Source organism: Cinclus cinclus, chromosome Z (genome assembly GCF_963662255.1).
Source record: "Cinclus cinclus chromosome Z, bCinCin1.1, whole genome shotgun sequence".
Taxonomy (NCBI): domain Eukaryota; kingdom Metazoa; phylum Chordata; class Aves; order Passeriformes; family Cinclidae; genus Cinclus; species Cinclus cinclus.
Window position 1 is genome coordinate 42,981,992 of NC_085084.1, and position 25,569 is coordinate 43,007,560.

At 42.8% G+C, this 25,569-nt stretch overlaps 1 protein-coding gene across 2 annotated transcripts; it reads left to right on the top strand.

Moving 5' to 3' along the window:
• Positions 1–2,712: 2,712 nt before the first annotated feature.
• On the top strand, positions 2,713–17,308 carry NFIL3 (nuclear factor, interleukin 3 regulated). Of its 2 annotated transcripts, none has more exons than XM_062513408.1 (2): positions 2,713–2,780; positions 13,319–17,308. In XM_062513408.1, exon 2 carries the CDS (start codon positions 13,512–13,514, stop codon positions 14,883–14,885), a length of 1,374 nt encoding a protein of 457 aa, XP_062369392.1. In that variant the 5' UTR covers positions 2,713–2,780; positions 13,319–13,511; the 3' UTR covers positions 14,886–17,308. The 2 variants fall into 2 exon arrangements, with proteins under 2 accessions (XP_062369392.1, XP_062369393.1); XM_062513409.1 differs by lacking the exon at positions 2,713–2,780 and adding an exon at positions 3,223–3,592.
• The last annotated feature ends 8,261 nt before the right edge of the window (positions 17,309–25,569 follow it).

The window sequence follows — 25,569 nt, forward strand, 5'->3', positions numbered from 1 at the left end:
GCAAGTATAAATCATACCATGCTAGAGTCAGCTGAGAATTTAGCTGAAGATCTTAATGACCTACTTCATCTCTCCAATAGAAAAATCAGCAGAGGTGGATAATCATAGAATTATTATCTTTTTTAGTTTTCCCAAAAGCCTTAGATTCCTTTTGTGCAGAATACACAAAGCTATGCCTTTCATCCGTGCTATTCTTTTCTGCACCTCAGGAGAGGTGGAAAAATGGTGAATATGTTCCTTCAGCCACATCAGCATTCCTGTATCCGACCTTATCCCTGGATCTCTCCAGCACTTACTTGACTCTTGGAGAGTAAGACCAGGTTTGGCTGTAAAATGTTTTGACTTTCCTGACCTCAACCGAGTAGAAATAATGTAAAATATAGAAAACGTTTGTTACTAATCTGGGAGAAAGATCAGGTCTGTTTTTGTGGATGATTATAATTGGTGACAAACATATAAGCAAATAGGCGACCAAACTCCATCTGGAATAGTATTTCCAAGACTGTCCACCCACATAGGAAGGATATTATTTGCCTTGGAGACTTCTTTCTAGAATTCTACAATTTCAAGAACTTGAGTAATGAAGGCAAATTCAAACTGCTTTTTTTCTTTTTTTCTAGATATGAGACTTAAAACTGTTAAAAATGCATGCCCAGGACTCACCAGAAACCATTAATAATGGTGAAAACAATATGCACCATTTAATTTTAAAAACTCCCTAAATTTCCATGATTTACTTTGGCTTTTGACAGCCCTGAGAACTCAATGCACTGGACTGGTACAATGTGTGTGGGACATAATGTGTGCTGTGCAAGATTCCTCACAGAGGTTCTTCAGTGTGCCTAAAACCTTAAGTGAGCCACCAGTACTTAGGAGCAAGCAGGTCTTCAAGCTTATTGCTGGATCTCGTGTCTGATATTTCCAGTAGCATGCCAACTGTCTCTGTATGTCTGTTATCCACAGACAAGTGGATAACAGGCAAGTGGAAGCATGGGGGAAAAAAGCCTGAATGTGAAGCCCCCAGGTGGAGGCAGTGGCTGATCTCTCAGACTCTGGCTGCTTTCGAGTCCCCTTTCTGTCATGGTGGGCTACATAGTCTGTTACCTTTAACACGGCTGCATATGCTAGGTATTAGAAATAGGAAGGGAAGAGGGGTAAAACCAATGTGAGCAAAGGTTATTCGACCTTCCACATTAAATAATCCAGGGAGCATAGAACCATAGAAATGGATTCAAAGCACTTGGGTTTTACTGTGGAGGGATATTATGGGTTCATACGATAAAAGACTGAGGGCTGAGATAAACAAATACTTTGGATTTGCTTTCTGTTAGGTTTGCTTTACTTCGGAGGGCTATCTCTGCTGACATATAAATGCAGGATGACAGAGTAATATACCAGGATAATGTTGGTGAGGACGATACTATTTTGGTAAGCATTTAACAGAATGAAATAATTTATGTTCTGGAACTAGGATTTAATAAAGAAAGTGTTCTGTTGTCTCAATAAATTTTACTTCTGAAAGGGAAAAAAAAAAAAAAGAGATGGCGATACAAACCTTCTGCGAGGATAGAAAAGAGGAAGATGCATATCTCACACCTAATCAAACGTGTGCATGCAAACCCATTCTGGGATGACAACTGGATTTCTTGCTGGCCATGCGGCACTTTCTAAAACGGAGGTTAAACAGGGGGCAAAACAGCACCAGACTCTCCGCGGCACCTCACTGGGAGGCAAGGCTCGGGGTGTGCGGGCTGGGGGCTGCTGGCGGGGATCGCCCCTGGAGGGCCAGCGGGACCGAGCTTCTCCAAAGTGCGTCCCCGCTTCTGCGCAGCGCTTCAGCGCTGCCGGCTAGGGGCGAGGGCGGAGATGAAGCAACACCACCGAAATCCTTCAGCCTTGACGGCCCCGAAGGCGGGCGGACGAACCTCGGCGCCCGCGGAGCCCAGGGCGAGGCGGCGCCCGGACAAGGCCGCCAGCGGGCTCCTTCCCCCTTGCCATTTCTCTCCTCCTCGTCCTTTTTACGACCACCACGGCCGCTTCCCGCGAGTGGCAGCAGCCGCAGCGCGATCCGCCGCCGGATCGCCCGTGCGCGCGGCGAGGCGGCGGGTACGCGCCTCGAGAGCGCGGCTCCCGCGTCCTCGCTCGATCGCGCGGAGACGGCGGGTGCGGGGGCTCGGTTCCCGCGCAGACGCGCCCCCGTAACGCCGCGCACCAGCCGGCACCGCGGCGGGAGCCGAGGCGGCAGCGCGGGGCGGGAAGGCGGCGCTCGGGCCCCGCCGCGCCGGAGCGGAGGCGCCGCGCCCCAGCGGGCGGAGGCCGCGCGGGGAGAGCGCCCCCCAGCGCGCTGCCGCCGCGCCGGTTACGTAAGCGCGGGCACCCCCCGCGCCGCCCCCCCGCCCCCGCCGGCGGTTATGCAATCGCAGCACACAGACCTACTGTACCGCGCGCCGCCCCGCGCGCCGCCCCGCCCCGCCCCCGAGCGCTCCCATTGGCCGGCCCCCGGCGGCGCCCGGCGCCGATTGGCCGTTGGCGGCCGCCAGTCACGGCGCGGCGCGGCCGGCATGCGGGCTATGAGCCCCGCGCCGCGCAGCCCTGACCTACTAACACACATCCCTCCGCGCCGCCGCCGCGCGCTCCCGCCCGCCGCTCCGCCGCCGCCCGCACGGCGCGGCACCGCACCGCACCGCACCGCACCGCACCGCACCGCGCCCGCTCCGCTCCGCCGAGCCCGAGCACCGGCGCCAGGTGGAGAGTGCTCGGCGCTTCGCGGTGCGCCGCAGGTAAGGGAGGAGGGAAGGAAGGCGCGCGTACAAAGTTCGGGTGCCCGCCCCGTGCTGCGCTGTAGCTTCGGGCGGGGGTCGGCTGTTGATTACGGGGAATTCAGCCGGCTGCGGCCGCCGCCGGGCCGGGAAGGGTCCGGCGGCGGCCCCGCTCTGCGCGGCGGAGGGGTGGGTGGTGGCGCGGGCGGCAGCCCGGGAGATGCCGGCCGACGGCTCTCTCTGTCGGGGCGGGCTTGCCCCTGGCGTGCCGCGCTGCCCCCCGCGTGTCCGCGCAGCGAGCCCCGGGCAGCGCCGCCGGAGCGGCTCTCCCGCGTTGCATAATGTGCCGGCGAGGAGCGGAGCTGCCGTGAGGGGCGGAGGGCTGGGTCCTGGGAAGCGCAAGCCGTGCCTCGTCCGCAAAACCATCGGGAGTTGCTGCCAGAGCCCGCCCGGCCGGACCCAGCCCTCTCTCGGGCGGCGTAGGGGCATGTTGCCCGCGGGCAGTCGGGATCAATGGCAGCGGCCCGGGACTGGGGCTGCGCTTGTCTCAGCCAGCCCTTTCCGTCACTTTTTGTCGCTGTTTTTTAGGCGCTGCGGGACCGATCGCATAATAGTTCCTGGAAATGTTGCATTATGTAACCACAAAATTTGCTGGCAGCCGGGCTGGGAAGAAGGAGCTAATTATGCGATTCTATAATCTCCCTACAAAGAAACTAGGACAATCTCGTCCCGAAAGAAAAGGGGAAAAAAAAAAAAAAAAAAAAAAAGCCCCCGGACCCGTAACTGTAACAGTTTTTGTTAAAGTGTGTTTATTAAGGGAAGTAGACAACTGGGTAAGTGGGGAGGCGAGGCGCGCTCGCCGGCTGCGTGCCGGGTGCCTTAAAACGAGATTTGTGTTGGGTCTATATTTAGCCCCTTCGCGTTTTAGCAATTGTGGCTTCATGTGCTATTTCTGGTCTTTTCTCCAGAGCCGTGCGTGTGTAAGACGTTCGAGGCATTTGCTTGGATTTTTAACTCTACGCCTTCGGAGGCGTTTTAGATCAAGGCTGTATTATTTTTTTTAGGGAAGGCGTTTCGCCCAGACACCGTGCCATCTCTCCGGTACGGGCTTTCAGTGGGGGAAAAAAAAAAAAAATAATAATAAATAAATAAAAAACCCAAAAACAAACAACAACAACAACAAAAAATCAACCAAACGGGAACGTCTTAATTTAAGGAAGAAAGGCGTTTACAGGACGTCTCAGCCGCGCTGGAGGGGAAAGGAAGAGCCGTGTCCCGGCCGTGCCCTGACGGCCGAGGCGGGCTGGGGTCCAGGTGCCGCCGGTCCCCGTGGGCTGCGGGGACGGCCGCCGGTAGTAGGTCAGTGTGACAGCCGCGGCGGGCGGTGGAGCGGAGCGGGTGCGCGTAGCCCGGCGATTTCTCCTCTCTCACCTTCTCCTCCCCGAAGCTGGCGGGGGTCGCCGGTGCCTCCCTTCCCCGGCGCGGCGGCGGCGGCGGGCGGGCGGGCGAGCGAGCGAGGGCTGGGGGCGCTGGCGCTTCCCCTCAGCCCTTTGTTCTGGGCTGGGGCGGCGGCGGATTAGGGGGGGGGGGGGGGGGGGGGCGGCGGCGGGCTGATAGCGCGGGGCCGAGCGGGTCGGGGCCATGCGCCGCCGGTCACGTAGGGGGCCGAGCCGGGCAGCCTTTGTGGCGGGGCGCGGTGCGGGACCGAGCTGCGGGGAGGCGGCGGACGCCGCCTCCCCGCAGCTCGGCCCCGCACCGCGCCCCGCGGAGCGTCCCCACCCCGCTGCCCATCACCCCCCCCCCCCCCCCCCCCTCTAGTCCCACCGTCGCCTGCAGGCAGGGATCGCCAGACAAAGGCCCACGCAGGTAGGCACGAGAGGAGCGTTTTCTTTCTTACGTAACGATAACAGCATCGTAAAGGGGAGGAAGGAAAAAAAAAATAACAACCCCCTCCCCCCCCAAAAAAAAAAATCATCGTTGCCCAATTCTGTAATTTTTTACATTTTATTTTTTTTCTTCTTCCCCCCCCCCCCCCCCCCAAGTGACTTCGGCGTCGCAGTGGCTGTGTGTTTTGTGGTCTGGGGCCAGCTTGTGCTGTGTCCTCGATGTCCTCATAGCTTGAAAGTTGCTGACGATAACTTGCCTCTCAAGATGAGGTGATTTATTATTATTATTATTATTTTAATTACTAAAAATGGTTCTCCAATTGGTTAGATCAACATCACTGCTTCTGACCAAAAACCTCCCAGATGAGTGAGTACCCCAGCCACAGGCTGAATGTTAGTTGTACCTGCTATAGGAAGTAACAGCAAAGTATTTTAAAAATGTAATATTCTCGGTAATTGCATAAACTTTTCTGCTTCTTGGTTGCTGGGGCCAAGTACAGTCCTGACAATGAGGCTCTTTTGGAGTTATGTTGAAAACAACCCTGTTTTTTTTTCGTTGTCCTTGTAACTTGAGCGGTTGCGCTTAGTTCCGTTGTGTTTGCTCCAGTGTGTATTGTAACCTACTTTGAGTTATCTTTGCCCCCCTCAGTAATTAATTAAATCCAGAGCCTCGTTTGAAATATTGCTATGTGAATTGCTTTTACGGTCTTTATTCAATCAAAATGTTGACTTTTACGGAAAACTTGAATGAATAAGGATTTGGTGTTTTGGCCCAAAAACCTGATTTAAACCAACAAGTTCAAGGACTACTGAATAAGGGTCGTTAATAACATTGGCACTAACAGTTATTGTTACAAAAGTTCTCACATTACAGATGTCTTCAACTGTTAAAATGCTAATAGTCTTTAGATATTCTGCCTCCCATTTAATTTACTTTATATTTTTAATTTGTGCTCCAAAGGACTCTTAACTAGCTTTTAAAATATCCAGCTTCCTGAATTTGCACCCAAAGCCTCAAGTTTCTGCTGTTTTGGTGGAGGTTGTTTGGCATTTTGTTTTGAGATTTGGGGAGGTGGCTTGCCTTTTTTTTGTGGATTTTTTTTCTTTTTTTTTTTTCTTTTTTTTTTTTAGTTTGTTTTTGTTTTTAAGAAACTGATGTGAAGGTGTTGAAAAGCTAAGAATCTTCCCATGGGCAGTACGAACTTACATGACCTCCCCTGTGTGGACAGCTTATCTCATCTTAAGACAAAATAGTATTTACCTTGCTCTGGATGAAATTTATAGAACATACAGACATGTAGAACATACAGAGTCAAAACAGAATCTGAGAAAGATATCAGTACCATGCTGCTTTTTTCCAATCCTTTTTCTTGAAATAAAACTCTTAAATGAAATAAACCTTTAACTCAATTTAAATTTACTTATTTTAACAAGTAGTTATGCAAACTATGCTTATGCAATAGTTTTTTTCCAGACGGCAATCTTTCTGCTGTTATAACATCACTGTGATGCAATAACATGAACAATAAAATCCTCTGTTTGAGTCTTATTACACACTGTTAAGCAATGTGTCTGACTCATCAGCTTAATTGACTCTTCTAGGTGACCTTGCCATGATCATTACAGCCAGTTATGAGATATAAATGTGCTTAGGCTATGTAATGAAAAAAAAATGCAAATAGACGTCCAATTCCTGCAGTCCATTCTAAAAGAAAATGCCAATTGATTTCTGTATTAGTATTTTACAATATTAAAGCATTACCTTACAGTATTTGAAAATATTTTTTAGTAGCTACAAGATAATGTAACTGTCTAATACTGATTATAAGCATGACTGTCAAAAACAAGGTTGTGTAAACAAGGAAATACTTGGTCTTGACTAAAAATGTGGTAGAAGCAATACTATTAAAAATTGTATTATATGGTGGATCTGAAATAAATCTAAAGCCACCTTAAATAGCCTGTGTTTTTTGCTAATTCACTTGTTGAATTGGTCCACGTCCAAAATAGCATACTATGAGGTTGAATTTTGTGACAGATATTAAATATGTATTGTATTGCAAAGAATGCCTTATTTAAGACATGGCTCTTTTCCCTTACCTGAGTTGTTCCACCTTGTTGTAATTTTCAGTCTGCCCTCCAGTATTTGAATAATTAACTAGTTTTTGCTACAGAGGTGTCTGCACAACAGCTGACAATATAGATGCCAGTGCCGCAACACTTCTTTGTACAAGTGGAATGCAACCCAACAAAGAAAATAATGCTCAGCATGGGCAGTGGTCTGGACCATCTCACAGAACTGGAGCTCTAAAGATTGCTATTTCTCTGCTCTGTCTGTTGTGAGTGGTAGATAACAACATTTTGCCAGTGTTTATTTTTTATATTTACTTCAGTTGTTATATAACAAGATGCATGTTTAGAGCATCAGTTGGGATTAATTGACATAGTTCTGCTGCCTTTAAATAGAGCTGTATCAATTTAGGTCAGCTGAAGGTCTGGTCCTTGGTTGGCATTTTAAGAACACAGTTCAATAATAGAAGCCATTTGTTGTCAGAATAATTAATATTTGATTTTGTGGGCTTCTTTTTTTTTTTTTTTTTTACAGTTTGTAACTAAGGGAAACCTGAGATTGTATTTCCAGAACATGGTTGCTATTAAGTTATAGCTTTTCACAGTCTAGTTCTTTCTGTCAAGTAGCTATTGAAATGAGAAACATACTGTCATAGTACTGTAAGTTCAGTAACAGTTGTTCCTATTGAGGCTTTATTAAAAATACTGGAAAGTGATATGATATTTACTAAATTGCATATTTACATGTGTATGCTATATATTATATATATATATATATGGAATTACATATTTACTGAATATATATTTACTTCCTTTTCTGTTTTAATATTTTTCCTGGTGGTATCAGTAATATTCTTAGAACTTTTTTTTTCACCATATGACCCAGAGCAATAAATAGCTTGTTTTGGGAAAATGAACAGATCTGGTAGAATCATACTATCTTCATAATGAGATGAAATAAAATGTGGGGCAAATTTGCACTTATTAAGTTTCACTGACCTTTTCTGAACAACAGCTACCCTTAACATATATTTTGTGCTTCACAGATGGAAATTTTTTCAGTAATTTACCTTTGGTAAGCAGGGTGTACTTTAATGAGTTAATTTGCAGTTCCTAAGATAAACAGTAACTTAAACAATTTTTCTAACAATGAAAGCCTTTTGTAAAAATTACATATGACATCAGCTTTCTGGGTACAATGTCACACTGGGTAATACGAATTTGCAATATTATTTTGAGTTCCATGGCAATCTTATTAATTTTTTTCTTAAATTTGATTGAACAGTGTCATAATAAATTATTTATGAAGTCCCTGATGGAATATATTTTGTGGACATATTCCATTTTTTTCTTTCAATAATACGATCAACATTTCAGCAAAAGTGGGTCATCTTGTACAAAGTTATCATCATCAGTGTTCCACTGACCTAATTACACACTGGTCCTGAAACAGCGAGCACTTCAGATGTCCATGAAGTTGTAGGAAAAGGAAACTGTACAGGATCAATAGTTCTGCATTGCTTCATGCTGTTGTAACATATTCATGGTCCTTATACACATTACTATGTAACAGCAGAAACTGGTGGCAATATTCGTATTGTAAATGCTTTTCTCCTTTGTGACTGTGGACAATCTGTCCATCATAGCATAAAATACAGTCACCTAGGCTTTTTCAAAAAGTTCTGACTACATTTGTTCTGCATTGTCCAGACCCTCTGGCCCACAGATCTGCCCCAGGGATATCATTCTTTCAGCGTAGCCAGCGTTAAAGCTTTTCTTCAACAGCAACATAAACTCACAAACTGTTGTAGGTAAAGGGCAAGAAGTATGTTGAACTATTTCAGTGGAGATTGGCAATACTCTCTGCTGGAGACGGTTTCTGAATTATGATAGATAATGATAGGTGCAGAGTTTCATGGCATAATTTTTGTCTGTGGAAAGCAGTAGAGGTAGAGTATCTCCAAAATTTTTCAGCACTGTTTAGGGAGGCTGTGGATGCATCACCTGAGCTTAAACTCACCTTGTGTGTGATGTGTGTGTGTGTGTGTGCCATGTGTGTGATGAAAATGATATTTTTTCTGTACCTTATAAAAGTATTGAGATAGGTAGCAACTGTTTTTAGAATACATTGAAGATAAAGTGCAGAATACATCTTTCAGTTTTTCAAAATTTGGAATGCAAACTGGTGACTTTCAAATCATGAACAATTTCTATAGCAGCTCATCCAGTATGTAGCCAGATTTTTAAAATTGATAAACTGGGGCAGAATGGTGGCAGTAATGTAATTAGTGGTACCTATGCAAAAGATGGACAATAGCAACTAAAAATAAGCAGATACATTAAAATTAGCATGATTGTTTTTCCAGAGTGTGCCATATAGTGGTGATGATGATGAAGGCTTTTTTTTTTTTTCTAGAACAAGAAGCTATACGTAACTGCTTTTTCTTCTATTTTTAAGGACTGATTCCTTTTTAGACACACTTATACAAAACTGAATTGTGTTTGAGCATCCAATGCTAGAAATGGGATTTCATTTAGTTTGATAGAATCACAATCAGAATGCTAGAGCTGTAGAATTAATCAGTCTTTTTATCCTAGGATATGTTTGAAAAATTATGCTTGAAAAATAACATGAATTTTTTTGCCAAGTATAAATGAAAATTTGCAGTTATTCTGTGGGGAAGCTTATGTACATGAGGAGGCCCCCATACCTTCTCTAAAACAGAAATGGGTTATGTAATTAAATTACACAGAAGAGAGCAAGGCTGTGGCCCTGTCCTCCAAGCTCTGAGACCTTTCAGTTATTACAGTGTGAATACATAAATTCCCAGGATCAAATCTTGAATGTGCCATGTTGTTGCTTCAGGTTTTTTTGGAGTACCATGGATAAATTAATTTTTTGTGATTTCTGCATACACAATTTTTTTGCTTCAATAGTATGAGTCCTATACAGCAGTTTCCTTAATACTTGGATCTGGGATTGTATTCTGCTTCTGTTGAAGTCAATGGCAAAATTGCTATGGGAGCAAGACTGGCTCTGTAATTAAGTTAATAGGGTCGAGTGTTATTGCATTGTAGAATTGGCACTCAATGCCATTAACATCAACCAACCAAATGTTGGTTTTATAACACTTTATGAGGGAGTGATAAAGCAATTGAAAAATTAATCATAAGGGAAAATATTGGAATTTGAAATGTAGTCAGAGGAATCATTACAGTTCATTAATTTATGTGTAAATACTCATGTTTTCCAGTGGAATTATAAAATGCAAGTGAAGTGAAGTGAAATGGCTGGTTCCATTGAAGGCATGTTGCCATTATCATCAGATGGAATTTAATTTGTTTACAGACTCAGCACTGAGCTGATGCACATAGAGAAGTATTACTAAACAAGGGTTTTGACTCTGTAAAGCCACCATTCCAGTTGCCATAATAAAAGTGCTCAAGAAATATAGAAAGAGTTAAAGATCTTGTGTTATTTTGTTTATTAATGAAAATAATGGCATTAGGTCTAAATGCATCAATAGCAAACCCGTGTAACTGTCAGTGGGTTACATGTGTGTCTTGACAGCTTTACTGATGGACTCTGTCAGAGAGCGAAGCTGAATATTGCATGAAAAAACATTTTGATACATGCTTAATATTTGCTATAGATTGCATACTACTTACCTTCTGTCTGTTTGTGCCAGGAACAATGTGTACAGGAGGGAGATTGGCCAAAACAGGAGTTAACAGTGCTGCAGTGAGCAGATTGGGCCATTCCAGTGTACAATCTGCAGATGTCCCATGGAATGAGGGACACGAACTCTGCAGCTGGTTGGGCGAAGTGCAGCTCACTGCCAGTGTTAGGCTCGCAGGTGGATATTTGGACATGCAGTTGAGTTTTTATCCATCAGTATTGTCATATTGATGAACTATGTAATTAGTCTGCATTCATTTAGGAAAAAAAACTCACAATCCAAAACCTTTTTTGCTAATTATTATTATCATTGTTAGTATTTCTCCTAGACCACAGTGTTGGACAAACACTGAAGTGGATATCTTTGAGCTGGAGACCATAGAGATAGACATAGTCTGAGTTCTTATCCTGATGCAGTCTTGTTCAAGACTTTGCTTTTATATAATGTGAAAATAAAAGATGAGAATATTATAGGGGGGATAAAAGTATTTAATCTGTGTAGGTATGGTTTTGTTCTTCTAAAATATCCAATGATCCTATAAGTACTTCCTTGCTGTTGCTACCACTTCAAGTGTAGATGTTCTAGGTTATATGGCACATATATGTGTGTGTATTGATATATATACTACTAATAATGATGACATATGCTTATTAGTATGTGTTTTCTGGGAGAACAAATATTTGGATTTGAGTGTAGCTCTCAAGTATAGTTAAGTTCAGTAAGAGCTTTGAACTGGTAAGGACATGAAGTTTCACAACGGTTGTTTTGAGCACTTTTTGCTTAGGTGAGAGTTGACTGAAATATATACTAAGAGACAAATTATGATTTCATAGGTATTCAGTACATGATAGAATTTCCTGCTGTGTGCCATGGAAGGTGTGTGCTATTGGTACCGTAATGAAATTCCAGTATTCTCTTAGTGTAAAATGATGCTACAGACACTGAATATTCTACAAGCGTGACAACAGGTCAAGTGGCTTTGTTGTCTCTGTTTTCTGTTGTGATAAAGTTTTTAAAGTTTTATATTATTTTTTAAGTGTTGAGTTGCAGTAAGTTTAAAACAGTATACATATTAAGTCGCTGATTCCCTATATCAGTGAAATGCACAAAATGTCTATAAACCTATTTCAGCAAATCAAACTGTACTGAAAATTTGGAGAAACAGATGTTGCTTTGCTCTAGAGTTCATTTTTTTCATTTTAAACCTGATCCAGCTCCTTCAGTCTTGACAGAAAGCTCTCTTTTGTCTCCACTTAGAATATTGGATCACGATCTAACTATGTAACTGTTTGTGTATTAGAGGTACATTTCTTCTTCTCAAACATGGCAATTTGTGGTGCTGCTTTTTATGCTAAAATATTAGATGGCGTCTTTGGTGTGGCTGGCGTCTGAACTCTATTTTTCATTAGGGCTGTATTATCAAAAACAAATAGTTACATGCCAGTAATTAACCACGGATTTTAGGAAATTCTACTTAGTTGTTCTATTAAATGTGTTAATTTTTTTCATGGCAGAAGAATTGGCATGGTTTGATGGAACAGAACCCAGCTTGAAACCTTAGTCTTTATGACCCTGCTTAATTGTTACTACATCACCCATTCCACTTTGCCTTCTGGAAAAGGCAAGAGAAATTGGCAGAATACAATTCATTAATTATTTTATAACTTTCTCGGCAGATAATGTTAAAATTAGTTTCATTAGTCATTTTAAAAACATTCCCAGTAAATAGAGACATTAATTTGAAGTGGCTTATTATTTTATTTTATTTTGGTTGTACAGGCAAGAATGATTGCTGACTCGATAGCCAGTTCTATAAAAGCACTTGGCATACTACATTCTTTTTACCAGGAACATGACTGACTGTGGAAAATGTATATGCTGAGAAGCCATGTCTAAGATCAAAAACAAGTGATCTTAGGAGAATAAATATTTTTGCATTAAAAGAAACTAAATAAAACAAAGGCCAATTTCAACTCTTAAGTTCAAATTTAATGATTAAAATGTCTGAAGCCAAAGGTTAAGCTGGTTTTTCTTTGTTAATGGTAAGACTTCTGGGTCTAAACTTTTACTTCAATGCAAATACTGTTTCCTGGAGGTGCACATGCCTCAATGGTATTAAACTTTACTTTGACATAATAAGACTCTGTCAAATGCAAATTTTTAATTAAGTGTTATTTCTCTAATGTATTTTTCCGTACAGATTTTAACTTTTTTTTTTTGTAAGATGCTAGAAAATTACATAGTTTTTGTCAATATTTTTTAGTTGTTAGGTACTTGCCCAAATTGTGTGTGTGAACTTGCTTGTTTGAATTAATATGATGGATACAAACATTTATATAGAGATGTATAGATATATATGTATATATATTTTACAGGATTCAAAAGCAGCAATTAAATGCTTAATAGATATAATGGATAATGGTGGTATTTATAAGACAATAGAAAGCACTCCAGCTTCTCTAAATCAGCTTATGTTATTTTTAATCCAAGAAGGACCCAAACATATTGCATTTCTAAGTCATACACCACAGCTGTTTTCAGAAGAGATGCTTTGATGTTGAACAGGATACTTTGCAGTGCTGCTCATCACCATGCTTTATGTCCTGCAGTTTAAAGTGTTGGAAGATTTTAGTTTGGCCAGTGACATCATGGAAGGTTCTGTGACAGCATTATTGCAGGGTAAAAAGCCAAATATTTTAAAATTGGTTCTTCTTTGTATCACATATTATTTGTTTGGAAGCAAATCTGCTACCTCTAAGTGTTATGAAATGTAGACTATCAAAGAGTTTCAGTGTTGAGCTGTCTTCATATTACAGCAGGTTTAATGAACCAGATTTTTGTCTAAACTATTTGTCAGTAGCTACTTTTGTGTGTTTTGAACCAGCAACTCCTAAATAGTAATAAAATTCTCTGTTTATTTCAGGTTTTTGAGAAGATTTGCATTGAATCTGCTAAGAAAATTCGTTCTAGACAGACGCTTCTGTCCGAGATTATGAAAGAAAAGGAAGAATGTGTGTGGATTTAAAATTACTGTATTTATCGAGTTGTGGAGTGAGAAGTACTGGGGAGATAGCTTGCTCTGTTGCTTATTGTAGATATTCTACGAATCATTTCTGATGCAGCTGAGAAAAATGCAGACCCTTAAAAAGGAGCACGGACCTGTTGATACAAGTAGCAATGTGGACAAAATCATGGTACTTAAGTCAACCTTAGCAGAAGTATCTGAAGAATTGTCTACAAATGAAGATATACTACTTACTGAAGCAAGTAGTGGAAAGAGCAAATCTTCAGCTTGCCGGAGAAAGCGAGAATTCATTCCAGATGAAAAGAAAGATGCGATGTATTGGGAGAAAAGGCGGAAAAATAATGAAGCTGCCAAAAGATCTCGTGAAAAGCGACGACTGAATGACCTTGTCTTAGAGAACAAACTAATTGCACTGGGAGAAGAGAATGCCACTTTGAAGGCAGAGCTGCTTTCATTGAAGTTAAAGTTTGGTTTAATTAGTTCTGCGGCCTATGCCCAAGAGATACAGAAACTCAGTAGCTCAACAACTGTGTATTTTCAAGATTATCAGAGTTCAAAATCCAATATTAACTCATTTGTAGATGAACATGAACCATCTATAGTTGGTAGCAGCTGTATTTCTGTCATTAAGCATTCTCCTCAAAGCTCAATGTCTGATGTATCTGAAACATCAACTGTAGAGCATACCCAACCAAGTCGTATACAAAACAACTGTAGAAGTCCTGAAAATAAGTTCCAGATTATAAAGCAGGAGCCCATGGAATTAGAGAGAGAGCCAAGAGATGACAGAGGTTCCTATAAAGCATCCATATATCCAAACTACATGGGAGCTACCTTTAATGTGTACTCACATTCTCCTCCTCTCTTGCAAGTTAATAGGTCCTCCAGTAATTCTCCAAGAACGTCAGAAACTGATGATGGTGTAGTTGGAAAGTCATCTGATGGAGAAGATGAACAGCAGGTTCCTAAGGGTCCAATTCATTCCCCAGTTGAACATAAAAATGTTCATGCAACAGTTAAAGTTCCAGAGGTGAATTCTTCAGCTTTGCCTCACAAGCTTCGAATCAAAGCCAAAGCCATGCAAGTTAAAGTGGAAGCAATGGATAATGACTATGATGCAACACAGAAATTGTCGTCACCCATTGACATGTCCTCAAAAAGACATTTTGAGCTTGAAAAACATGGTGCGCAAAATTTGATGCATTCTTCTCACACTCCTTTCTCAGTTCAAGTGACTAATATCCAAGACTGGTCACTTAAACCAGAACTCTGGCATCAGAAGGAACTCAACGTTAAAATTCAGAGTGGTTGCAAAACTGGAGTTGTTGAAATAAAAGACAATATCTACAATGTCTCTGAGTCAGAGAACCTCTATTTGAAGCAGGGCATAGCAAACTTATCTGCAGAGGTTGCTTCACTTAAAAGACTTATAACTACACAAATCTCTGCATCAGACTCTGGTTAATTTACTACTGAAAAAAGGCTTATTGTTTCAAAGGATGTCATTTGCAGTAGATCAATATGTTTTGTATGATGCTGAATTTTCACTGGACTTGTGATGTCATTTCACTGTAATGTTCACATAATGTCAGATTGGTGTCTTTTTGTGCACAAAATATTATGAAGACTAGGTTGTGCTATGATCACTATGCCTTGAGTATAGTCAAGTAGCCTATACAAAGGCTGTATATAGTGGACTTTAATTTCTTCTTGTTCTACTGCAAAGTGTGCAAGTTACCAGTTACAATAAAATATTGGTGACAAACATAGAACATCTACTCCAGTTCAGTTGATTTTATGAACTTGTAAATAAGTCATTAATGAAAAACTCAGTTTTTTCTTACACTGTGCTCAACTTCACTTATGTTTTTGGTTTTTACAGCCTAGCAACCAAATTTACAACATGCGTGATCCTTCTGGCCACCTTTTTCCTTAACATGTTAACATGTTTTTTAGAAAAGACAGAAAGTGAATATTTATAAATGACACAGTACCAACTTATAGCCTTAGCCTTCTTTAACTTATTTCTTAGTAGAAATTAACCAAAACCCCTGCAAATTCTAACCCAATAACTAATATCAGCAACCTTTTTTTCCTCCTTCAATCTCAAATGAGACAGTAATGAGTTTCCTGAATGTTTTAGTGTGACAAACAATTTTTCAATATTATAACTCAGTGTTTTAGGTGAAATTAGTTAAGTCAGATTTTTGCATCTGCAAAGTTTTCAGAGTCTTGCAGTGGCAGAATTGGACAGCCCCATCTCTGCCACGGGGTGGCTTGTGTCTGCAAGGGGTACAGTCATGGAGAGTCCACCCCTCTTGCATACCAGCCTTCTGTCCATGGCAGACCATGGGCCACCTGTACACAAAGTATAAGGCTACTGGATTTGTAAACTCTGAGCTCAGCTAGGAAAATACTTACACAAAGGCTAGGCAATAGCAGTTGCAGAGTTAAAGGAGATCACCTGCTATTTTAGTTCCCAGAATGGGACATAATGCAATTATGCATGAAGTAAGTCTTGCAAGCAACTTGTCCCTGGTTTCAATGGCTTAATTAACTGAACTGGAATACCTTGGCTTGCTAAAGGGCATTTTGCAAGAATTTCTCAAATGTAAAATAGAGACTGTGTGAAGAACTGCACAATCTGGACAGTGCTAGCCCCTTACAACTTACACAGATGATGAGTTCTTCACTTGATGACTGGACAGGGCTGTGGTGCTCTTTGTCTTTCAGAAGAGCCATTGAACCATGGAGTCTAGAATTGCATCACATATCCTTGGTTTGGCTTACCAAAATCTTTCATTTTAAAACTGAAAATCATTTATAAATAGAGCATAAACTTGGCAGAGGTTCTTTTCATGATACTTTCCCCTTCTTTTAACATACTAATAAATCAGATTAACAAATAAGCTTTTTCTGAAAAGGCTTTTTATTAATTGCCATACTGTATAATGAACTGAACCTTTCCACAGGCTTAAAATACTAAATAACAAAACAATATGTAAGTATTGTTATTTTAAATTAATACTTGACTTGAGTGAGAGGAAGTTTGTCAATTTTTTGGGGATATGAAGAGGAGTCTGAGTCACTCCTGATAGCTCTGAAGCTTGGTCCAGCAGTCAAGGCAATGGCAGAACTCCCTGATGTCAGTGAGGACAGGATTTGATTCTGTGCCTTTTCAGGAGCTGATGATTCAGTTGTGTTCTGGGAGGACCTTTGCACAGAAATCACTGGTACTTTCTGAGCTTTTTGAGCCTTCTAACTGCTGTGCTGTATTTGTGGCATTCAGAGTTGATAAACTGCTATTCTTTTTTCATGCCTTAATAATACAATAGACCCCATAGCTGGGCTCTGTATGTATTTGGTAATTAACATAGATGACATTTCAATGTTACTGAAAATAAGCTCAGGATTATTGCATGAAATGTAAAAATTTGCATTGAATGATGGGGATATGAGACATGAGGCAGTGATTGCTACTGTCTCCTTGCTTGCTAAGTATCTTCTGTAAGCAACAATAAAATTCTTTAAATATTTTGCGTATTATTTATCACATGTAATGTGTTCAAAGAGAGGACTTAAAACTCTCAGTGTTGCCATCAGTGTAAGCCTCGATCTATTGGTTTTTTTCCATTTCTTGTTAGAATTGTTTGTCATAATGGAAGAATGTTGTCCTCTTTCTAGCTCATTATATATTTTGTGTATCTGTTTTGTGCAATTAATACTTAACAGTAATGATGTAGTTAATTTGTTGAAGGATGTCATTGCAAGAAAGTTATAGCATGGAGCTTAGGAGCACAATCAGATGTTATTTATACTCCCTTTATACCTTAGTGTTATGCTTCATTTGAAGAAAGAAATAAATAATTTGTCTTTTGTTCAAAACCAGATCTAACCTACCACATGCTTTTCTATTATGTTCATCGTCATAGTCCAACACAGGGCATTAACTTGAGTGGATAACCACTCTTCCCATGCTGAAGTTGCTGTTTCTCCATCTAATACTTGGAATATCTTTCACATACCTATTAGAGGTACAAACTGCAAGGGTGTGGGTGGTCCATGCAAAGCCCTGTTATTGGCTACAGCTGCTGACTCTGAACTGCTCAACTGCAGTAACTGTTGTGTAGATGGCCTCCTCACTCAGACCCCTCACCCTGCTTGCCCATCTTTAGTCTGCTTCCCCTCTGGATGTGAAATGGGAAAGATGGAGTGTCGCCCTGTGGACGGGGAGGGAGAGAGTGCAGTGGGACTGCCTTGCTCCAGCCTTCTGCTGGTACACAGTTTTGTAAGTGTAGGACCAGACAGCTCTTCCAACCTGCCTTCTTTGCACTGTAGGAAATAGAATCAGCCTCCATGGAAATAGTATCCCTGGCTGGTCACCTAGTCTCAATGGGACATCAGAAGGTTGGTTTTGAGCATAAAATGGGCTTTATCTAAGTGTGTAAAAACTGACATAATAACCTACAACTTACAAAATCTCTTGTAAACTTAGCCATTGACCAAACAACATGAAACATGGGAAAAGAGGACTCTTTCTCATTTTAGTGTGTCTTCAATTAAAAATGTTAAGGAAAGCCACATACAGAAACTGGTAACTCTGACACTTACCAGTATAAATTCTCCTTTATGTTAATTGTTCATGTGAAGAGCTTCATGGAAAGTTTTGAGACAAGTCTGAAAAATTACTTGCAAGGTAGACTTTTTCCTAGTGATATTAGCTGGTGGCTAATTAACACTGCAAAGGGTAAGTACAGCTTGTTTGTTAAATTTGCCTAACTTAAATGTGTATAAACACAGTAATATAGCCTCATGTCCTATCAGTGCCAATATTTTGATACAGAGGTGAATTGTGGATATGCACTTACATATACTGAGCCCAAATGTTATGATTTTCTGAATACTTTCAGCTTCCTGTCTTCAGTAAAACTTACATATTGCATGGATATATTTAAAATTTATTAATATTCTGTACAGCTAAATATGCCCTAGGTCATGAACAGAAGACAGGCAACTGACAATTCCTGATTATTCTTCTCTTTTAATGTCTATTTGAGTAGTTTATGAGACCAAAACCACATCTGTGAAACTTAAATGCAAAATTGTGCAAGACACACATTCCTGAAGTTTAGTTAAAACACTAACTGCTAAAAATCTACTTGCTAGTACATGAATACGCTGTTGAAAATTGTGCGCAATTAATTTAGCAAGAAACTCAGAATCTAATTAAAATGGCCTTTATTATTACCATATTATTTGAAAAATACTTTTATAGCTTATTGCACAATGGTAGATTGGTAACTACAAGAATACAACAAAAGAATTTTTGGTATTTCTTGCATAAGAACAAGTAACATATTGTTCCATTTCAGTGCCAAATCAAAAGTGAAAAAAACAAGAATCCTAGGGCTTTTAACTCAGTATTAAGTTGAAGTAGGCTTGATGAAGTAGACTTTTTCTGTGCACAATAAGGGACTCACTCAAAAGGACTAGCATCACCAGATAGACACTTCACAGTTCTTTCCTGGCACAGACTCCTACTGATTGTTCTATCTTTAAGGCTAACTCTCATGACAAAACAGTGATAAATAAGTGTCTTTATACATATCACTGGAGCTGTAGAGAACTTCATCACTATGAAAGAGAAGGTAGCCAGATACTCAGCTGTTACTTAATTCAATGACAGCTCTAGAAGGATTTGGTGAATTAGGAGCCAAAGGTCAGAGTAGAGGCATAGTGTTTATTTGCTTGGAAGAGAAAGTGTCAGAAGACATTTGGTTCCAGGACTCCAAAAAATAGTGGGAATGCTTCTATGATTTCTATGAGTTGACCAGCTATTACCCATACACTGATCACAATGCTGTCAGTAGCATTATAGTAATTCCCTCTGAAACACTGGAGATCCACAGGATTACAAACAGAAGTACCTGGGTAGAACAAACGCAGGGCATGGGACTCTGCCATGATTTGATCTGGCTTTGTCTTCTGCATGCAAGCATCCTTCCTGCTTCTAGTGCATGTGAAAGAGACCCTTATCTGAAAAAGCCTGCATCAGTCCAAAGGTTCTGAGGAAGCTAAATGGCCATCTAATAATACCAACATTCAGAAAACCAGGTCAGTTTTTCCACCACCATCCCTCACTCCCCTGGCAAGTCAATGCACAACTCAAAACATTAGCCAGTTGTTAGACTTTTTCATGTGCAGATGGGCATCTCATTTAATGACTTACACGTAAAACAATCAGGCTACCTCAGTATCTGTATGTGCCAGCAATGGTATCCATTATCTCTACATTCTGAGCCATGACGCTAAAAAATTTCTAATAATTTGGATCTCCAAAAATTCTCTTAAATTTGGTATATAAATATACTAAGAACATAATACATTCATTTCCATGGCAGTTCTGTTATGAAACCCTGAAAGCTGAGACATTAATGCTTTGTACAAAAATCAGAAAATATCGAAGGATAATATTGGATCACACCAAAGAGCTGAAAAGATGATAAAATGCAATGAGGGCCATTGCAGCAGAACACTTTTCCTTTCTCTGTGTTCTTGACACTATACACATGAACAGACAATACATGTGCTCAAAGCTCTCATTCTCAATAAAAGACTTGTTGACATATGCTCTGTAAAAGCCCCATGGCTAAAAATGTGAACAAGCAAACTCCAAAAATATTTGTGTAAGCAAAACTATATTGGACAATTGACAATAAGAGACAACACATATGAACTATCAGTATTGCATGGGACTGGAAGGAATTGTTTACATTTTCTGTCATGAGCTTTCTTAAGAAATGCAAATTTTAGCTTCTTTCATTAAATAATATTTATGAAAAAAAAACAGGAGGAGGGCAAACGCCACTTATTTGACGGTATTGACAGGCATCAGAATGGTGTATTTCCACTAGTCAGGGACCTACAATATCATCTAGTTCCACTGCCTCACCACTCACTCATCAGAAGTTAAAGTCCATCATGTAGGGCATTGTCCAAATGCTTCCTTTTAAGGCACTGACAGATAGGGAGCCTCTTTCAATGTCTAACCACATTCTCAGTAAAGAAATATTATGTCCAGTCTGAATCTCCCCTGATGCAGCTTTGAACTATTCCCACACGTGCTGTCACTGGATCCTAGGGAGAAGAGATCAGCAAACCCCTCTTCACTTTCTCTCCTCAAGAAGCTCTAGAGAGAAGTCACTCCTCAGCCTCTTTCTCTCCAAACTAGACAAAAACAAAGCTTTCAGCTGCTTGGCACCCCTCTGGCACAGATAGGCCCTCTCTAAGCAGAACAGAAATACCAGCACCGAGGCTGGATCTGGACCAGCGGGAGGAAAATCTGTGCTTAAGGGCATCATAGTTGCCTTTCCCTGGCAGCTCACCAGCTGTGCAGCCTGACACATGTGCCAGTCTGACATTGTCTCTTCCCATGGGCAGGACTTTGCACTTATTGATGAACTACTAGGGGCTCCTGTCTTGGCAGGGTATGACCCTGGGGTGACACCGAGCAGCACCCAGTCGTGACTCAAGGCAGAGGGTGGGAATTTGTCACGGCCATAGTGAGGCTGCACCTGGCAGCACAGGCTGGTAGGACAGCAGAGAACCAGGATGTGGGGGCAGAGGCCAGCGTTGAAGAGCTCATGAGTGGCCTGCGGTGATAAGCTGTGGGGCACAAACTGGACCTGGAGACCCCCAAGCTGGAAATATCTGCCCTGGCACTGGCTACAGGAATGGGCCTGGATTTGGCCATCATTTTTCTGATGGGAGAACAACAAGGACAAAAATGCCACCTGTCCTGTTTGTAACACTAACACTTTTTTGAGTTTTCATTTTTTCATTTTATTTGGATAGCTGGATCTGAGGGGCTGGGAGCCCTAGAGGGTTGGTGCATGCCCCAGCTGGTGGCCTAGTCCCAATTTGGCTAACCCCTGAGGCATCTTCCAAAGTCATGGATGCAGGGGTGGCTGAAGAGTTCCCAAAGCCATTTGCCTGCCTCTTCAGGGGTCAACATGGCCCCTCAGGAGAGGGTTCACTGCCCTGTCTGGAAGTGGAGGATGCAGGATCAGACTCCTCTGGCTCCTCCTGGGGCTCCTCTTGCTCCAACAGCGATGGTAATGGGTACAGAGGGGCAGCTTCTGGAATCCCCATCCATGGCAGTGGAGGAGGTGTTGGGCACCTCATCCATGGTGCATCTTGCAGGGCTGTCAGAAGGGCTGGGACCTGGGCAGGGAGACAGGGCTGGTGGGCCAGCAGATGACAGGCCTCCCTGCTGCACCATCGCACAGCAACACGGATAAGCTGTTGAACAAATGTCACTGCATGGTTTTGGAGGGAGGCCCCCAGCATCTGGATCAGCTGGTCTTCATCGATTCCATGGTTGGTCAGGATGTCCATGACAGCGTCCTCCACTAGGTCTGCCTCCATCCAGTTGTTCCTGAAGATCTGCCTCAGCCTTGGTCGGACCCAGAGCACCAGGGTATCTAGGAGGCACGGGTGGTCCCGGAAAAGTACCTTCCATTCCCCAGGCTGGAGGCTGCCTACAGTTCGCCTGGGCACTCCTACTAATGCCCATGTTTGGGATGCTCCAGAGAAATGGAAGTCAAGGTGCCTGGGGTCTCCTCTTTCCTGGTGGACAGTGATGGATGATGTCTCAGACAGTGAAATGACATGCTCCATGTAGTCATTTTCTGTCCTCACTGAGTGCAAGATGGATAGAATCCTCCTCTTGCAGAGGGGGCACTTGGGTGTGTTCTCTGCCCACTGCAGGATGCAGGTGTAACAGAACTGGTGCAGGCATGGCAATATGTAGCTGATCTCCTTCCAGCTGTCCAGGCAGATGGGACAGCAGTTGTCAATCTCTGTGGCCATGCCCTTCTCTGCAGTGGCCAGAGGGAAGCTGGGGTTATGAGTTGCTCCTGTTCACCAGCATTGCAGCAGCAGGTTTTACACTAGAAGGGGAAGAAGCGTGATGACCATTTTCTGCACCCAGAAGGAGTGATAGAAGTACCCTGGTCCCTCAGGAAGGAAACCATTTCAGCTCCCCAGTAGGTTTCACCTCCCGGCTCACCTCTGCTGCTGCAAGTGCACCTCCTGGGTGTCCCGGATGCCTAAACCTGGCGGGAGGGGGAAAATTCTTCAGTGACTCTGGAGTCGAACACAGAGAGCTGCAACAAACCATTCTCCTTGCACAACGACAACAACAAAAGCCTCACTCAGCACCCCAAACCTTGCCAAATGCTTACTAGGAGTCACAGATTCATAGAATTATTTGGGTTTGACAGGGACCTTCATGATCATTTGGTTCCAACCTTCCTGCCATGGTCAAGGGCACCTTCAAATAGAACAGGTTTTCCAGAGCCCTCTCCAACCTGGTCTCAAATGGCTCCAGGGACAACATCCACAGCATTCACAACTTTCCTGGGCAGCCTGTTCCAGTGCCACACCACTCTAACAGTAAATAATTATTTCCTGATATCTAATCTAAACCTACTCTCCTTCAATTTGAACCCATTACACCCTGTCCTGTCACTACATGCCCTTGTAAATAATCTTGCCTCATCTTTGGTGTAGGTTCCCTTCAGTTACTGGAAGACTGTGATAGTCACTGCAAAGTCATCTCTTTTCCAGGCAAATCAATCCAAATTCCCTCAGTCTTTCCTCATACGTGAAGTGCTCCATCCCTCTAATCATCTTGGTGTCCCTCTGGACTCCCTCCAGCAGTCCCATGTCCTTCCTGTGCTGGACCCCAGAGCTGGATGCAGGGTTCCAGCTGGGGTCTCACCAGAGCAGAGCAGAGCAGAGGAGCAGAATCCCCTCCCTCCCCTGCTGCCCATGCTGCTTTGGATGCAGCCCAGGACACGTTTGGATTTCTGGGCTGGGAGTGCCCATGGCTGGGTCATGTCCAGCCTCTCATCCACCAGCACCCCCAAGTCCTTCTCACAGGGCTGCTCTCCAGATGTTCATCCCACAGCTTGTGCTGATACCAGGGTTTGTCCTGACTCAGGTGCAGCACCTTGTACTTGGTCTTGTTAAACCTCATAAGGTTCCCATGGGATCACTTCAGGAGCCTGTCTAGATCCTTTTGGATGGCATCCTGTTCTTCAGATGTGTCTGGGCATGAGCTGGCTGGGTGAAACTTGGTGCTCAGCTGTAAACAGGGAGGGAAGCTGGGTCACAATCTATCCCTCAAAGCCATCACAGTCCATTTCAGGTGATATCATAATGGGCCATCAACATGCATGGTACACCATCTGTACACTGTACATGCAGTACATGCATCTGGGCTTACCTCTACACCAATGCCAACTCCATTCCCCATCTTGTCATCTTGTACTCACATTGATGTGTCAAGACAGACACTGAGGCCTTGGCTCTGCCTTCCCAGAGTCCTGCCACTTTTCTCTGGCCATGACAGACATCTCCAGGCACATGAAGCATGAGGGCTCACTCAGCAACAACTCTGCCTCCCTGTGAGGCTGCAGGACAAAGTCCCACAGGCTGTCCACACACTCCACACTGCTAGTCAGTCCTTTAGACTCTCCCGCCTTCTCCCAGGATGCACCACAGGCAGCACTTGGCTTGCTCTGGCATGTATTCTCCTATCTTTGTTCTCTTGCTGGAAGGAACTAGGGTGATTCCCTCTGCTCAGCATGCATCAGACCTCATCCAAGCACTGCATCCCCTTTGGGGTCCTGGAGTCAGACTGGCTAATATGAGAGGCTCCATTCTTTAAAGCACTATGGATGCACTGTGAAGTTGGATCTGGTTCAACATGGAGCAGACAAGGTGTTGGGACATCTCACAGCACAGTCCAGTGTTTCTAAGGATGGGGACATTCCCCCATCAAAAGGGTGGGAAGGTTCAGACTCAAGGTAGGGTGAGAGATGGTGGCATCTCCTGAAACTAGAGTTTCAAACTAGAGATAAGGAATAAAACCAAAATTGCCATAAGAATCACAAAGCACTGAAGTGAGCTGCCCAGGACTTCAAATCCTCACTGGCCATAACCCAGAGCACAACAGTCACAAGCCTGTAAATGGATGCTGGCTGAAGTCCTGGAAGAGAAAGCACTGACAGTAGGAAACATAGCAAAGGTCCCCAAAGGAGCAACAGTTTTGAGAAGGATTTACTTGCTGGTTGCATTTAGTTCAGCTTTCAAAAAATTTTAATCACGAGAGAACAGCTCCACTTAGCAGGGGCATACAACACTCATCTAGTCCTGCTGCCTGATCACAGCTGACCAACAGTTAAAGCCCATTACTGAAGGCATTGTCCAAATGCCTCCTTTTAAGCTGCTACCAGGTATGGGACATCAACTACTTTTTTGGGGAATCTTTTCCAGTGTGCAACCACCCTCTCAGTAAGGAAATTCTTCTGAATGTCAACAAGCCAGTTCTTCATGCAGCACAGTGTGCACCTGCTCATCTCACAGCTGGACAACTTGTCCAAATGGATGCTCTAAGGTACAGTATCAAAAGCATTATGAAAATCCAGGAAAACCAGATCCACCTTTGTCATTTTACCCACTAGGCAGGTGACCTAATTGTAGAAGCATTTCAGATTAGTCAGACAGGGCTTTCCTTTGTGATCCCATGATGTGCCTGATGCTTGTGTTCCCTTGAAATGCCTTTTATGACCAGTAGTATCTTCTCCATAATTTTTCCAGGTACTGAGGTTAAACTCACAGATCTGCAGTTTCCTGCGTCTTCCCTCACACCTTTCTAAATTGTAATGTCTGTCCAGCTTCCAGTCCTCAGGGACCTCCCCAGAGACACATGAGACTTTTTGAGTGGAGTCCTGCTGTCACATCTAACAGATCCTGCAGTACTCTGGGATGAATCTCACCAGATCTCATGATTTTATGAACAGCCAGGTGATATAGCTGGCCCCCTAAAATTTCTGTGCACAAATGGAGAGTCACTGTTCCTGTAGTTGTGGTCCTTCGACTCTGAGGTCTTACCAGTATTTTAAGGACTGAGAAAAGAAAAAGACTGAATACTTCCAGTTTTTCTGTACTGCTATTTCTCAGGGGACCATCTGCAACAAGAACTGGTTCAGTGTTTTCCTTGGGCCTCCTCTTGGTATTAAGATGTTTTACAAGTCCTTTCTTGTTGTTGAGCACAACACTGGCTACTTTCAACTTTTATT

Bases quoted from the DNA above. Each gene is read 5' to 3' on its own strand.
- NFIL3 (XM_062513408.1), top strand. From the start codon at position 13,512: ATGCAGCTGAGAAAAATGCAGACCCTTAAAAAGGAGCACGGACCTGTT.